Source organism: Heteronotia binoei, chromosome 1, assembly GCF_032191835.1.
Source record: "Heteronotia binoei isolate CCM8104 ecotype False Entrance Well chromosome 1, APGP_CSIRO_Hbin_v1, whole genome shotgun sequence".
NCBI classification, from domain to species: domain Eukaryota; kingdom Metazoa; phylum Chordata; class Lepidosauria; order Squamata; family Gekkonidae; genus Heteronotia; species Heteronotia binoei.
This window is the reverse complement of record NC_083223.1, coordinates 228,811,311-228,825,722: the sequence shown is the minus strand read 5'-3', so window position 1 is coordinate 228,825,722 and position 14,412 is coordinate 228,811,311. Positions and strand designations below refer to the sequence as shown.

Here is a 14,412-nt window from a genome sequence, read left to right as displayed (position 1 = left end):
GGCAGAATGTTAACCTTTGTGAAAGATTGCTGTGCAGGCAGAGCCAGCTGCTGGATCTGAGAAAGAAGCCCATTTGTTCCTGTGTTTACCTATCCAGCTAAGTTTCTCCCTTGCAGAACTTCCTCCTGTGTGCATAATACCCTGACCTGTATTGGGTATTTATGTACAGAGAGACACATTCTAAGAGCAAAGCATACAGAGATGCATTTTGTTCTGCATGTTTCCAGAGGTAATTTGGGATATCTTGACTTTTTAATTACTGAAGGAAATGTCAGCCAAACCAGGTTTGGCCATTTCAATTCCTGAATGAAAATGAAACAATACATGTTGAAACTTGAGCTCTTCATTTCAGACATTGCACTGAGAAAACTGACAGGCATTGCCTGATTAGCTGATTTTATTGTGATAATTTTGTGAGATACTCAATAATAAATTGTGCATTTAACAATGTCTTGTTGATGCAGCTTTGCACCTTTCTAATTATTAACCCAATAGTCTTTGATTAGCTCTTACACACTTCCTTTGGGTTTCTTCCTTTGTGTTGTTGTTATCTGTAACATATGTCATCAGATGCCCTTCCAAAAAGCTCTGTACACGATTAAATGTAACTGTTGGACTCATTTCACATTGTGTACTTGTTATATAGGTCAACTGAAAACTGGAAGTGACACCAGCTTAAAGGGAAATGTGGGGGTAAATATTGGGGGGGGGGGGCTTCTTAGAAATGAATTTCAGTTAAGTTAATAACATTTCTCAGGGAGGCTTGACACCTCGCTAACTGCCATTGAATTTTCCCTAAAGTGAAATCTAGATTTAGAAGATGCTGTCCAGATGAAATATCTATAGGAATTGTAAGGAAAAGTGTTCCTGGAAGAGTGTTATTTCACACCTCTCTCTTTTGAGGTCAAACTGGTAGGGCAGGCTTGATGGCCTTAAGAAAATACAGAAGAGCTTATCTCTTTACTCTGACTCATGCTGGTAGGTCATGAGTTTCTCAATAGATCTCAACAAAGTTAAACTTTGGTGCACTGTTCTCTTAAAATTCCTTTGTTTTGTTTTTGGTGTGTGAATATAATTTTTATTTATATGCATGAATCCAAAGATGTATTTGAACCTTTTGCAAAAATCTAAACAATAATTTTAAAAATAATGCAACAGGAAGGTTCTCATCAACTAGTGTCATGTCTATATGGGCTTTTCTTCACGGGTTGGACACAATGATCTACTGCATCTGATCCCTGCAGTCTATACAACTGGATTTTCAACTCCTACTAGCCCCTTTGTCTATATAGCAGATGGAGGCAATAACTAAATTCAAAGAAGAGTAATGCACATTTGTGAGAGAACTACATGTGGAAGCATGGTTTGCTTACTTGTTCTGTTGCAAGAGTTTCCTTTACTAAATACATAAGCACCTTGTTATAAAAGCAGCTTACCCTTTTCACTGTGGGAAATGCTAAGGCAAAAACAACTGGTAAAATGAATCTACACATGTAGGTCTCTTCTGTGTGTTCATGCTGTTAGATCTCCACCATTATGAGGGACAGCTGCTTTCAGGCACCCACATTTAGAAAAAGTAAATTGTACAAACTGCTGGAAATAACTATTTTATAATGTATAATGGGTTCACAAGTTTAATGTTCATGGACATAAGAAACTAGCACATCAAAGTGATGTCCATTTATGTGCTAGATTTTTAAAAAGTTTTTTTATATGTAGGAGTACTCATATATATGATTCCCCCCATCTGCATTATAAAGTGATGCAGTCCCTGAAAGAGTCTACTGTGACCTTTTATGAATGAATAGATTAGTCCTGGGTTGCTAGCACAACTTTAAGATACTGTAGGAAGTAAGGAGTGATGTTTGCATATTTAATATTTTAGGTGGGGGGACTTGTCTGGTTTAATTCCAGATGACTGAACTAGAATCAAGGAGTGTCCAACCACGGAGACATGCCCAGCGGCACATGGTTAATGTGCCTAATTTATTAAATGTGCCTGATTTATTAAATGTGTTCTGATGATATACAGATATAAAATGCACAGGTGGTTTCTACTATGCACTGTATAAATGTTTCTTTCATCATTTACCTACAGCAAGTCCCACCAAGGCTGGAGGGAGAGGATTTGCAAATTCGGATGAGGTGGTCCGGGAATCCAGCAGCACAACTGGCATGGTGGTTGGGATTGTGGCGGCAGCTGCTCTGTGCATTCTCATTCTCCTCTATGCCATGTACAAGTACAGAAACCGGGATGAAGGTTCTTACCATGTTGATGAGAGTCGAAACTACATCAGTAACTCAGCACAGTCCAACGGGGCTGTGATAAAGGAAAAGCAACCAAACAGCTCAAAAAGCTCCAGCAAAAATAAGAAAAACAAGGATAAGGAATACTATGTCTGATCCCAACAGCTGAAAGAACAATTGTATAGAAATAGTCTTCATTTTATCTGAGACATAAAAACAAAACTTATTTACTTTACTTTTTATGAAGCACATACAAAGTTTAAAAAAATGGGAAAACAAGAACACAGGGAATGCAATCAGAAAGGAAAGACTTTTTTTAAAAAAAAGAAAGAAAAAAATGAAATAAGCATTTCATGCTCTTGTTTCACTGAAACAGGAGTCAATAATCCCCTAACATCCACAGTGTTTTCATTTACTCTGCCGTCTTTCTGTTGCTGGAATGTTTCTGAAGATGATGTTGGTACTGCACATCCATAAGGCAAGGAGTATTACTACAACAAAACATCACCCAGCACAACACAAAGTGTAACAAACTGCAACAACAAAAATGAAATCTCTCTTTCTTTCTCTCTCTCACACACACACAAACCCACAGACAAACATACACACAATAGAAGCTACCTACAAGTCTGGATTTCGCCAAAGTGCTAGCACTTTCCTAAGGAGTTAGTCTTATTACCCGAAAAGACTCTGCCGTCCTACACAAGCCCTCATCCAGCAGACCTCGAAAGAGTTTGCCACCCAGTCCAATGAAGCAGTGATTGAAGCTGGGGTTTGAAGTGAAGTGCTGGCTTTTCTGAATAATCCACATTTTAAAAAAAGAAAGAAAACACTTTAATAAAAAGCCCCTTTCTGGTTGTGAAGAAAAAGTATAGCGGCCTTATTTTCAAATAATAATAATAATAATAAACAAAAGAAGAGAAATATAAGGCTTATTTTTCACATACCACTAACAAAACAAACCTGAGGGCATAGATGCAATCATTGGGGGGAAAAATCATGCACGCTTAATATGTTATTACATATGTTTATATTAAAAAATACATCTATATGTGCTTTCTGGACTGTGATAAGTGATGTTTTCTAGCCTGTTGTATAGAAAATGCAAACTATATCTGCTCTTCAACCATTTTTGGTAAACTCAATGTTCTAAGTGTTGCTAGGTATAGAACGTTTTACCATATCTGGAGCAACCAATCTTTCTGTTTACTTTTGCAGCCATGAGAAACTGCCGCACTGTTTCTTCTTCTCCTGCAACTGATTCTTTTTCTTTTTTCTTTTTCCCCCTTTTCTTGGTTTGTTTTAATTTACAGTACAGTGAATATACCAAGAGGGACATGTATGAATGTATATAAGAGTCAGCTAATTTTCTTCTTAACCTGTACAGCCTCCTCTCTTCTGTTGCAGTTCAGTTATAGTAGTTTGTATGAAAGAAGTGGATTTAGAAAGCAAACATATATAGAGATATAAACATCATACTTTTCTTCTCCAATTGCCTATCCACTCCCAGTATACATCAGCCACACTTCATTGAAGTCATGTGGCTTATGCCACCCAATTCAACTTGACACAAATGAATTGTTAAGTGACCTTTGCACTCCAGTTCAGATCATATCATTGGCCGGTGTAGTTGGCTGCTCCCCAGGAAGTGAGGAAAACATCAAATTTCTTGGAATTCTTTCTATAAATCTTTGTCACTGTGTAGCATTTGCCCAGCATTCATAATACAACCACTAAACTAGTGGTCAATCAGATAATTTGAATTTGTCCTTTGAATTATATAAGCTCCTCATGCTGAGGCTTTCCTCTGTTACAAAAAAAAAAATTGGTTTGAGCATAAACTGCATGTGAAAACAGGATTTCAAGTGCACATTTTGTTATCTGAGAAAGTATTCTGGGTTGTTTTCCTTTAAAAATATTTTTATCCTACATTCTGAGGTAAGTTGGTTTTGGTGGTTTGGTAATTAATATGCTTTAAGTTTCTCTGCATAGATATAAGTATAAGCATTTAATTTTTTTTTGTTTCAGTAACATGCTTATGCTGTGTTAGCAATTAAAACAAAACAAAATGACTGCTCCACCAGATTCCCAACAATGTCATTCTGTAACACCTCACTTGCAGAGAAATGCAAAGGGAATACATTAGGCCAAGAGAAAGCAGTTCAGTAGAGAATCAGCCATAGCTTGAAAGGCCTCCTGGGATGAGGAGAATAGTTCGCACTTTACAGACAGGAAGAAGGAATTTAAAATTAGCTTTAACCAGCAGGACACTGTATCTTCTTGTGTGCTGTTTGCTGCCACTGAAGCAAAACCCTGGGAATCATGGGAGGGCTTGGTCTTCAATACAGCAATATTTTTAGAAATGTGTGCAAAACTGTTATGTTATTGCCATCTTTTCAAACTGCCAAACTATTTGATCACATTGTATGTCAAAGGGTTGGGCGCAGGGCGTGGGTGGTGATGTGAATATTTGAAGGAAGTGTCAGCAAGGCTACATAATCTAAAAATTGTTTGCCCAATCATTCTCCTCCTGTACCATTTTCACAAGTGACATAGGGGCTCTAGTTTCCGTACACAATATGGAATAAGCCACCAGTGAAAAATTCATTTCTGTAACTGTCGGTATGTGGAAGGGGAGAGATAGTCTGCTCCTTGGAGTTCTCCACCACTGCCACAGTCCGAGCCGATGGCAAGGTTCTCTTGTGGGTTCATATCAACTCTGTTAACTCACCTAACTTGACCAGATTATTTTTCTGAGCGATTAACATGACTACCAGAAGAAGTGAGTAATAGGGGATTGCTGTTTCTAGAGAAGGTCATTTAAAGCTGTTTTCTGGGGGACTTACTCCTGTTCTTCCTTGTTGATTTTGTGACTTAATAATGAACAAAGAAGTGTTTGCATTTATCAGATGTTACAGTAGCTATATTAAAACACCTTTCTCTTTTCAAAGTACATAACAAATACTTTAATCCCATCTCTGTAATAATCTAATTTGTTTGACTAAAGCTGCAATCCTATACACATTTACTTGGAAGTAAGATCCACTGGACCAAGTGAGACTTCTGAGTAAAAATGTTTAGAATTGTGCTGTGAGATGGCTTTGGGTTGGGTTTTTTTTTAATTACTGTATTGTGTTGCCTTTTTTTAACAATACACTAAAATGTGTGAAATTATTCATTCCCAAAATATCAAAAAGAGGTCAGAAGCCCTTAACCTTATAGTGCTTTCTGTGATAGGTATTTACAATTTTTTTATTTGTTGCAAGGCCAATTTATCCATTATTGGAAATGCTAAGCAAGTGGAATTTACCGTTTTGTTAATAAAATGTTTCTTAATACAAATGCTGACTCATTATTTTTTCATCCCTTTGCTTCATTTTCCATAATTTATATGTTGTGACTCCTACAATTCAGCTACAAGATATAGTTTCCTCACTACCATATTCCATTCTCCACAGGTTCCTAATTTATTTAGAAAGCTCATCCATATATATATTGTTCTGTGTTACATCCTCACTTCCAAAAATGGAAATGGCCATCTGCTGAAGAAATAGTTTTGTGGCCCTGCAAAAATCCCTGAATCAGAGTAACAACCTGCAGGACTTGCAGAATGTGTAACCAGGCAATATTTCCTATCTTGTATTTGAAACTTAATGGCCCATCATTCTTCATACCATTTATGTCAGTGTGAGCCAGCATGGTGTAATAATGGTTAAGAGACTAATCTGGAAAACCCAGTTTGTTTTCCCCCTCTTCTACATGAAGCCTGCTGGGTGACTTTGGGCCAATCACAGTTCTCTCAGAACTCAGTACCACCTGCCTTCACAGGATACCTGTTGTGGGAACAGGAAGGGAAGGTGATTGTAAGCTGCTTTGAGATTCCTTCTTATAATTATGGTCATTAAATATTGTTTGATAGATCATTGTTCTTCTGTTTTGTTTGTTCTTTTTCCACGCAGTCACCCCATAGAAGGATGCTTCATTCAGGGCTGAAAGCGATTTTTTTGCTCCGTGGGTGAACGATAACTTTCAACATTCCCCCATCCTCTCTCACATAATCCATATAGAGAGAAATGAGAAATTTAGAGACAGAAAAGAAATTACTTTCCAACTACTTTGACTCTCCTCCTCCTTAAAGCCTGTATGGTTGAGCCAGCCCTGGCTTGAATGAATTAAGAATTAAAACTCAACTGCTGTCTTTTTCCTCCACTCACATGAGAAAGAACATGTGCACAGGGATTTTTTTTGTGTGTGTGTGCTGTGTGTACTACTAAAAAAGTAGTGCATCTGATTTAAATGTAAAAATGCCAGTTAAAGATGCTGAAGATGTGGTGGAAACTTTTATTAGCATTTTTTGTCCATTAGGGTCTTCAGAACCCACTTGTCAAAAACCATTACTGGTTTATAGACCACTGTGTGCAGTTCAAAATATAAAATAATGCAAATGCTGCAGTATGCTACCCAGTGTTGCTAACAATATGAAAAGTGAAGTGGGCACCTCTAGAACCCTAGAGTCTGATCAAACATAGCCCCTTCTAGTCCCCCTTCCAAAGACATTCCCTGCTGATGCCCCACTGTGTACAACATGCATAAAACACCAACTACTGTGTAGTCTCAGATTTTCCTTTCATGAAGCCTTGCTGATTTATATATTCCGTGTTTTATTCCATCCCAAGAAAGGATATGTTCCCATGCAACAACCTGAGTACATGGTAGGCACTGTTAAGAATTTCAGCAACTGGATTTGGGAATGTTCCAGACTAGTGTATTGCAAAGTGAGACCACAAATATTTGGAATCACAGAATCATAGACTTGGAAGGGACCTCTGGGGTTATCTAGTCCAACACCCTGCACAATGCAGGTAATTCACAAGCACTGCCCCCCCCCCTAAATTCACAGGATCCGTATTGCTGTCAGATGGCCATCCAGCCTCTTTAAAAACCTCCAAAGAAGGAGAGCCCACCAACTCCCAAAATATGTATTATTTTATATTTATTTTATCTATTTGTGTTATTTTCAGTCCACCTTTACCACAAGGACTCAAGGCAAATTATGTATAGTGAGTCAGTACAATCAATAAAATGGAGCATTCAGTAACCAATGAATTAGGATATCAGAAGTCGGGAACTATCAGAAAGAACTGAAGCATAGCATAAGTATTCTCATGATACATTAAGCAATACAGAAATAACAGAAATAGGATCCTACTTACAGTAAGCTATATGCAGCAGTACAGACTACAGTTAGGAATGGGCATGAACTGGGAAAATTCAGTGTGGTTTGTGGGATGCCTGGTTCATGAGCCACATACCATCACAGACTTTTAGAAGCCATATTGGTGAGGCTTGTGGCCTGGTAAAATGGCCCTCCTGGTATGCTAGAGACACCAAACTCACAGGGGATCCCCAGCTAACCCTCCTCTACCTGCCCTCCAAGTTTGGTGAGAACTGGGTTTATGGGGTCTGAGTTACAACCCCCCCCCCCAAAAAAAGGTGTCCCCAGGAAAGTGCTTTCTGGGGAAATGATGGCTATTTCCCAGAAAAACACTTTTCTGGGGTCAACTTCTTTGAGAGGTTGTAATTTGGACCTTGCAAATCCAGTCTCACTGAACAGAGGGCAGGTAGAGGACAGTCAGCCAGAGATCCTCTGCAAGTTTGATTTCTCTAGCTTGCACAGGATCTGTTCTATACATTCCTGAACCTCAAGTTCAGGAGTGTGTAGAATGGATCCTGTGCAAACTAGAGACATCAGAGTCACAGGGGACCTCCCTAGATGTTCCTCTACATACCATCCAAGTTCCACCATTGCTTTGATTAAGCAGATTGCTGTGATTAAGCAGAGACTTTCTGGAAATAAATCTATTTATTTATTTATTTATTTAGATTTTTATTCCGCCCTCTCCACAAGCAGACTTAGGATGGCTAACAATCAGTTTAAACATCTATTATTACAGTTTAAAAACAATAAAATACAATTAAAACATTTTAACTCATGAACTGACATGAACCTCCATGACAGCTTAGAAGTTAATGAAAAGTTTGTGCCAGTTGACCTGCCACAAACTTCATGAACCAGCCAAAATTCCTCATGAACTTTGATTCATGAGCCAGTTTCTACCCATCCCTAACCACAGTTCCTAACCATTAATCCATTAAGTATGTTAAATTACTTTTGCATAAAGCCAGATGTACATGGGTACAGTGATTCTTATACCAGCAGTGATTTGAAAACATGCTACTGCAGTCATGGAAATTGCTATTGGCTGTAGCCATGTACAGCCCAGTTCATACTAACATTTCTCCTATGCAATTATGGTTCTGCAACTTAAGTAAATTCAGAACCCAAATATGAAAAGTGTTCAGTCTTGGAATTTGACCCATCTATGGTGGGAAGGAATTCTATATAAACAAGAATACACCTAATCTGAATTCTGTATAAGCACGAATACATCTTTACTGTAATGTTAAGAGGGTATTTTGTTTGGAATATAAGAATTAGCTGAATCAGAGGAGGTAGTTTTTAAGGTAAATTGGGCCTTGTGTGTGGGGGAAATCCCATTCTTTTTTGTCCCCTTGCCTACGCACAGTGCCACTGTCTGCCTGGCTCATCTGGTAGTAGTTCCATTTCTCCCTTCTTCCTCCCACCTGACACAAGTAACAGCAGTAGGCTTCCCAATCCCCAGGTCCCAGCGGGGGATCCCCCATTTTCACAGGCTTTTCCCCGCCCCCAGCCAGCTGGCCGACAGGGGAAGCCCCGCCCCCCACAATCACCATGTAGTTTTAGAGCTCCTGCAGGTCCGTTTTTTAAAATATGTGCCTTTAAGGCTGAGCAGGAAACAGGAAGGGCTTCGGAGAATGGCCCCTCCCTTTGTTTTGCTTTCGTTTTCAGATCAAGTAAAGTTCTGCAGGAACAAGATCCAGTAAGTATTTGTGTGAGAGAGAGAGGGAGGGAGCAGGGGATCCCCTGGTTTGGAGGCGGGGAGAGGGAAATGTCTACTGGGCACTCTATTATTCCCTATGGAGAACGATTCCCATTGGGAATAATGGGGAATTGATCCATGGGTATTGGGGGCTCTGGGGGGGCTATGTTTTGAGGTAGAAGCATCAATTTTTTAGTATAGCATCTAGTGCCTCTCCCCAAAATACCCCCCAAGTTTCAAAACGATTGGACCAGGGGGTCCAATTCTGTGAGCCCCAAAAGATGGTGTCCCTATCCTTCATTATTTCCTACGGAAGAAAGGCATTTAAAAAGGTGTGCTGTCCTTTAAATGTGATGGCCAGAACTCCCTTGGAGTTCAATTATGTTTGTCACACCTTTGTTCCTGGCTCCACCCCATGTCTCCTGGCTCCATCCCCAAAGTCTCCTGGCTCCGCCCCCAAGGTCCCCAGATATTTCTTGAATTGGACTTGGCAACCCTAAACAGCAGTAGCTACAGGTCTTTTTCTTCCACCAAATTTAGGCAGTGATTCCAGCTTCTCCATGCACCCCACAACCAGCCAGAAGTAGATGTTCCAGGGATTTTATCCTACCTCCGTTACGGGTGGCTTTCACATTATTCTACATACACGCATGCTGGTCCCTCAGGTCTGCAGAACACATTGGAATCCTAGCAAAACTGTTGGGACTACCTAGCAACAGTCAATGTTACTTAAAGCTATAAGATTTCAGATTTTTATGCAAGTGAGTCTCCAGATTTAAGTATCCACAGATTTTGTCAAATTGAGAATTGGGTATATTGATAACCAGTACTATTACCATGAAGAAAACAGCAGCCAATTTGAATACAAAAGAAACCTCTTACCTGTTCCCATTATAGGACTATTAGTCATTTTAGCAGGATTGCTTGTAAGAAAGATGCTCAAAAGCACAAGAAGGCTGCTGGTTAACATTAATAATGTCCTTAACATTAATAATGCTAATAGCATAGTAGAATAGATAGAAATCTATTCTACTATGCTATTAGCATTATTAATGTTAAGGAGATCTACTACACCAATAGTTAATAGATTCTGTAAAGAACAACTCATTTCAGAAAAAAAACAGAGACTTAGAAGTAATTTAACCTTTGTGAGTTTGCGGCTGGAAGAGAGATTTTTGACCACAACTACTGTCCATACCTGTTTAGCCTAGAGTATGTAATATCCATATGTAAGCTATTTAGATGGTGTTAACCATCAGATTTGTTAATTCATGTTTGTACATATAGAGATGCATGCTGCTTCTTGCTGGGTAAGAGGATCTATCGATCAAGGACAATGACAGTGGAGCCATTAAAAAAAAAATTGCATAACGGACAAGCACCACCCATGGGTGGTTCCACACCAATTTCCATATCCAATTTCAGCTTTTTCTGACATTGTTGCAGAAATACTCTGATAATGTTGAGACTCCCATGAGTTAGCATGGACCAAGTATTTTTTAAATCTTTACTATGATTTTTTTAAATGTCTTCAAGAATCAGCTTAAGCAAATAATTCTTTGGGTAAGTCATTTATTACCATATTCCACTTCTTTTTTATCAAGACATCAAACAAAATGCTTCTTTCCTTTTCCCCAAAGGGTCCTAAGCTATGCTTAAACCAGAGTATTATTGATACAATGTTCTCAGACAGCACCTGTAGTAAACCTGTTCCTGTACACTTCAACCTACTTCTGATGAGCTCACCTGCATACCAAAAAATAAATAAATCCCTGAATGTAGGTAGATGTCAAGGGCTATTAGTCTGGCCTGCTTGACATACCAGTTTTCCGTGCATTTGGTGGGATGGGGGAGGTGTATGAAACAGTATTCAGTCATGACAGCTCCTGCCTGCAGTCTGCAATGCTACAAAGCAGAAACCAATTCAATTCCATCATCTGTTGTTTGTGAGATCAAAGCCATAGAGATAAAACTGATTAGACAATGTCAGGTTTTAAAAAAATCAGTCTTGGTCAGGGAATGCCAAGTCTAAACTGAAGGTAAATTGTGCATTCTGAACTTGGAAATGGGTATGAATGAGTTCTTCTAATGGTTTTCCATTTTGATTCATTGAGACTTGTGCACTGCTGTCCACTCCAGTTGTCTTCTGGCAAGAAAGGAGAAGTTCTGAATGGTGATAACTGATTTTGTACAGAATTGGGGGGAGAGGAGACTTCCCAAAGTGAGGGGAAAGCCATTTATTCCTTTGGGGTTTTTTCCCTTTTGTTGCCTTTCTTTAGGAATATATAAATACTAAAAATAAATACGAAAAGATTCAATTTCCTTGGGAGAACAGAAGTTTATTACTCAAAGGAATAAGTACTTGTATTAATTCAGTACAACACTGAGGGCACAGTTTCTTCCCAAAAACTGACCTCTACCTTCATGGTGTTTCAGAAATCCAGCTCATAGCTACAGGAACAAGAAAAGTCCTCTTTTAGGCTCAATGCTTTCTTTCTCCACCTCCTTCTGTTCATCTTTGCCAGCCAGAATTGCTAACCCATACTGCACAGGGCCAAATCTAGCAGGGGGCAGAGGGGGTAGCTTGCCCCCAGCGCTGCCCGGGGGGGTCTTTAAATGGGGAGGGAGGCCGATCTGCTGCTTCTTTCCTTGCCTTTCCACCTGGCAAGGGGGAGAGGCAAACAGCCCCACGTTCCAGATCTACCTCCCTATTTAAAAACCCTGTCAGCAATCTTTAAATGGGAAGGTAGGCAAATCTGCTCCTTTTTTTGCCACAAGGTGCAGAGGTGGCAAAAGAAAGAAGCAGCCCTACTTCCCAGATCTGCCTCCTTCCCATTTAAAATCTTTACTGGCCAGGATCTTTAAATGGGGAAGGAGGCAGATCTGCTGCTTCCCCCCGCCCCAATCTCTCCACCTCTCAGAGCTGCTGCATCCCCAATCTGCCTCCTTCCCCATTTAAAGATCATAGCCAGCGAAGTCTTTAAATGGGGGGAGAGGCAAATCGGTTGCTTTCACCCCTCTCCTCAAGGTGAAGAGTCACGAAAGCAGCACCAAGGTTCCTCCTGGGTGGGGGGAGGCAGTACTCTAGGACTGATGATGCCCCCCCACACCATTTTTTGATTGGGGGAGCATTTTTTCTCTTGGCCCCACTCAAAAAATCTGTAGATCCAGCCCTGATGCTGCATCTCCCCCATCATCCTCACCAAGAGTACAGTCCCTCTTTTCATGTGTTGAGGCACTGCATGCACCCACTCCTTGAGATTTAATAAATGTTCTCTATAGCTGTGAACAGCCATTTGGTCTGGTCTAATTTGCAACTCATACCATTAATGCATTTATTGGCTGAATCCAGTTGAAATGTCCTTTTCTCCCAAACTTTTAAAACGTATCCCTGATGATCAATAAAAACACCATATTAAATTAGAGTTGTCTCTCCTTCATTTCCCTCAGTACCACTTCTAAACACCTTTGTGTATACACAGACTTGCAATCTGAATCAAGAGATATGCATGTGAAGGCCACATGTGTTCTGATTTTCTCTCTAGCAAGTGGCACTGTCCATTCTTTGACCTCAGTAATCTACTACCTCATTCTGATACATGTGTAGATACAGATTTTAGCGAGTGGCACAGGTAAATCAGATGTTTGGATGAGGGAGACTGAAAGGACAAAGAAGGAGGTCTTTTCCAGCTCAGACACACAAGAGGTTGGGGTTTTTTTGTTTTCAAACATTCCACAAGGGTATCATGTTAACGGCCGTATCACATACTACACAGGAGATTCCTGACTGAATCCCCCAGTGTCTTATTTTCACTTTAGCCAACTATTTTAATGGGCGCTCCAAATCTGACTGGAGCAGTATAGGGGTAAATCTTTTACCCTGTCCTGTTTATTGTATCTAAATTGCCCTTCAAAACATCTTGTAATATGTGTAATTTAGGGAAACTGCAACCAGGGAAAGAGTTAAGCCTTCCTTTCCCAACTATTTCAGAGCCCCACTGCTGAGGGGGCTTTTTGCATATATTTCTGATTTTCACTGAAGTAGAGTTGGTTGGGGTTTACTTTGAATGCTATGCCTGCATTCTGCATCTTTTTCTCTCTCTCTGATTTCTCTTGAAAATTGTGGTGTATACTGCATATCAATGAGAAAACCCAGGTAGTATTGTGGGGTTGTTTTCTCCGCCAGGGCCGATGCTGGGGCTTTTGGTGCCCTAGGTGAGCTGCCCAATAGCACCCCCCACCCATACATTTAAAAAACAAAGAATTGTAGGAGAAATGAAGAAACTTCAAACTATTTACAATTTTAATTTAGATTTTTATTTTAAATTTTATTTTAAAAAAATATGTGAGATTAAGCAATAAAAATAAGAACATAAGAGAAGCTATGTTGGATCAGGCCAATGGCCCATCCAGTCCAACACTCTGTGTCACACAGTGGCCAATATATGTGTGTGTATACACGTATACACACACACACACACGTGTATATATATATATATATATACACACACTGTGGCTAATAGCCACTGATGGACCTCTGCTCCATATTTTTATCCAATCCCCTCATAAAGCTGGCTATGCTTGTAGCCGCCACCACCTCCTGTGGCAGTGAATTCCATGCGTTAATCACCCTTCGGGTGAAGAAGTATTTTCTTCTATCAGTTCTAACCTGACTGCTCAGCCATTTCATTGAAACTCCTCAAGTTCTCGTTTTGTGAGAAAGGGAGAAAGTACTTCTTTCTCTGCCTTCTCTATCCCATGCATAATCTTGTAAACCTCTATCATGTCACCCCGCAGTCGATGTTTCTCCAAGCTAAAGAGCCTCAAACGTTTTAACCTTTCTTCATAGGAAAAATGTTCCAACCCTTTAATCATTCCAGTTGCTCTTTTCTGCACTTTTTCCAAAGCTATATCTTTTTTGAGGTGCGGTGACCCGAATTGTGCACAGTATTCCAAATGAGGCCGCATCATTGATTTATACAGGGGCATTATGATATTGGCTGATTTGTTTTCAATTCCATTCCTAATAATTCCCAGCATGGTGTTGGCCTTTTTTATTGCAATCGCACACTGTCTTGACATTTTCAGTGAGTTATCTACCACGACCCCAAGATCTCTCTCTTGGTCAGTCCCTGCCAATTCACACACCATCAACTTGTATTTATAGTTAGGATTTTTGCCCCCCCCCCCCAAAAGGAGGAGGAGAAAATACTCCCCTGAAAAACTACTTTTGGAAACTATGGAG

At 39.8% G+C, this 14,412-nt stretch overlaps 1 protein-coding gene across 22 annotated transcripts in view; it reads left to right on the top strand.

The window, feature by feature from the left end:
* NRXN1 (neurexin 1) overlaps positions 1 to 5,589 on the top strand; it is a 1,496,060-nt gene extending 1,490,471 nt beyond the window's left edge. For 16 of the 22 annotated variants that reach the window (XM_060249064.1, XM_060249053.1, XM_060249035.1 and 13 more), the window contains one exon: positions 2,099 to 5,589. In XM_060249064.1, the coding sequence (XP_060105047.1) occupies positions 2,099 to 2,403 (305 nt within the window). In that variant the 3' untranslated portion in view covers positions 2,404 to 5,589. The remainder of the gene's footprint in view (positions 1 to 2,098) is intronic. The other 6 variants (XM_060248991.1, XM_060248971.1, XM_060249001.1 and 3 more) reach the window with 1 other exon arrangement.
* Positions 5,590 to 14,412: the final 8,823 nt, after the last annotated feature.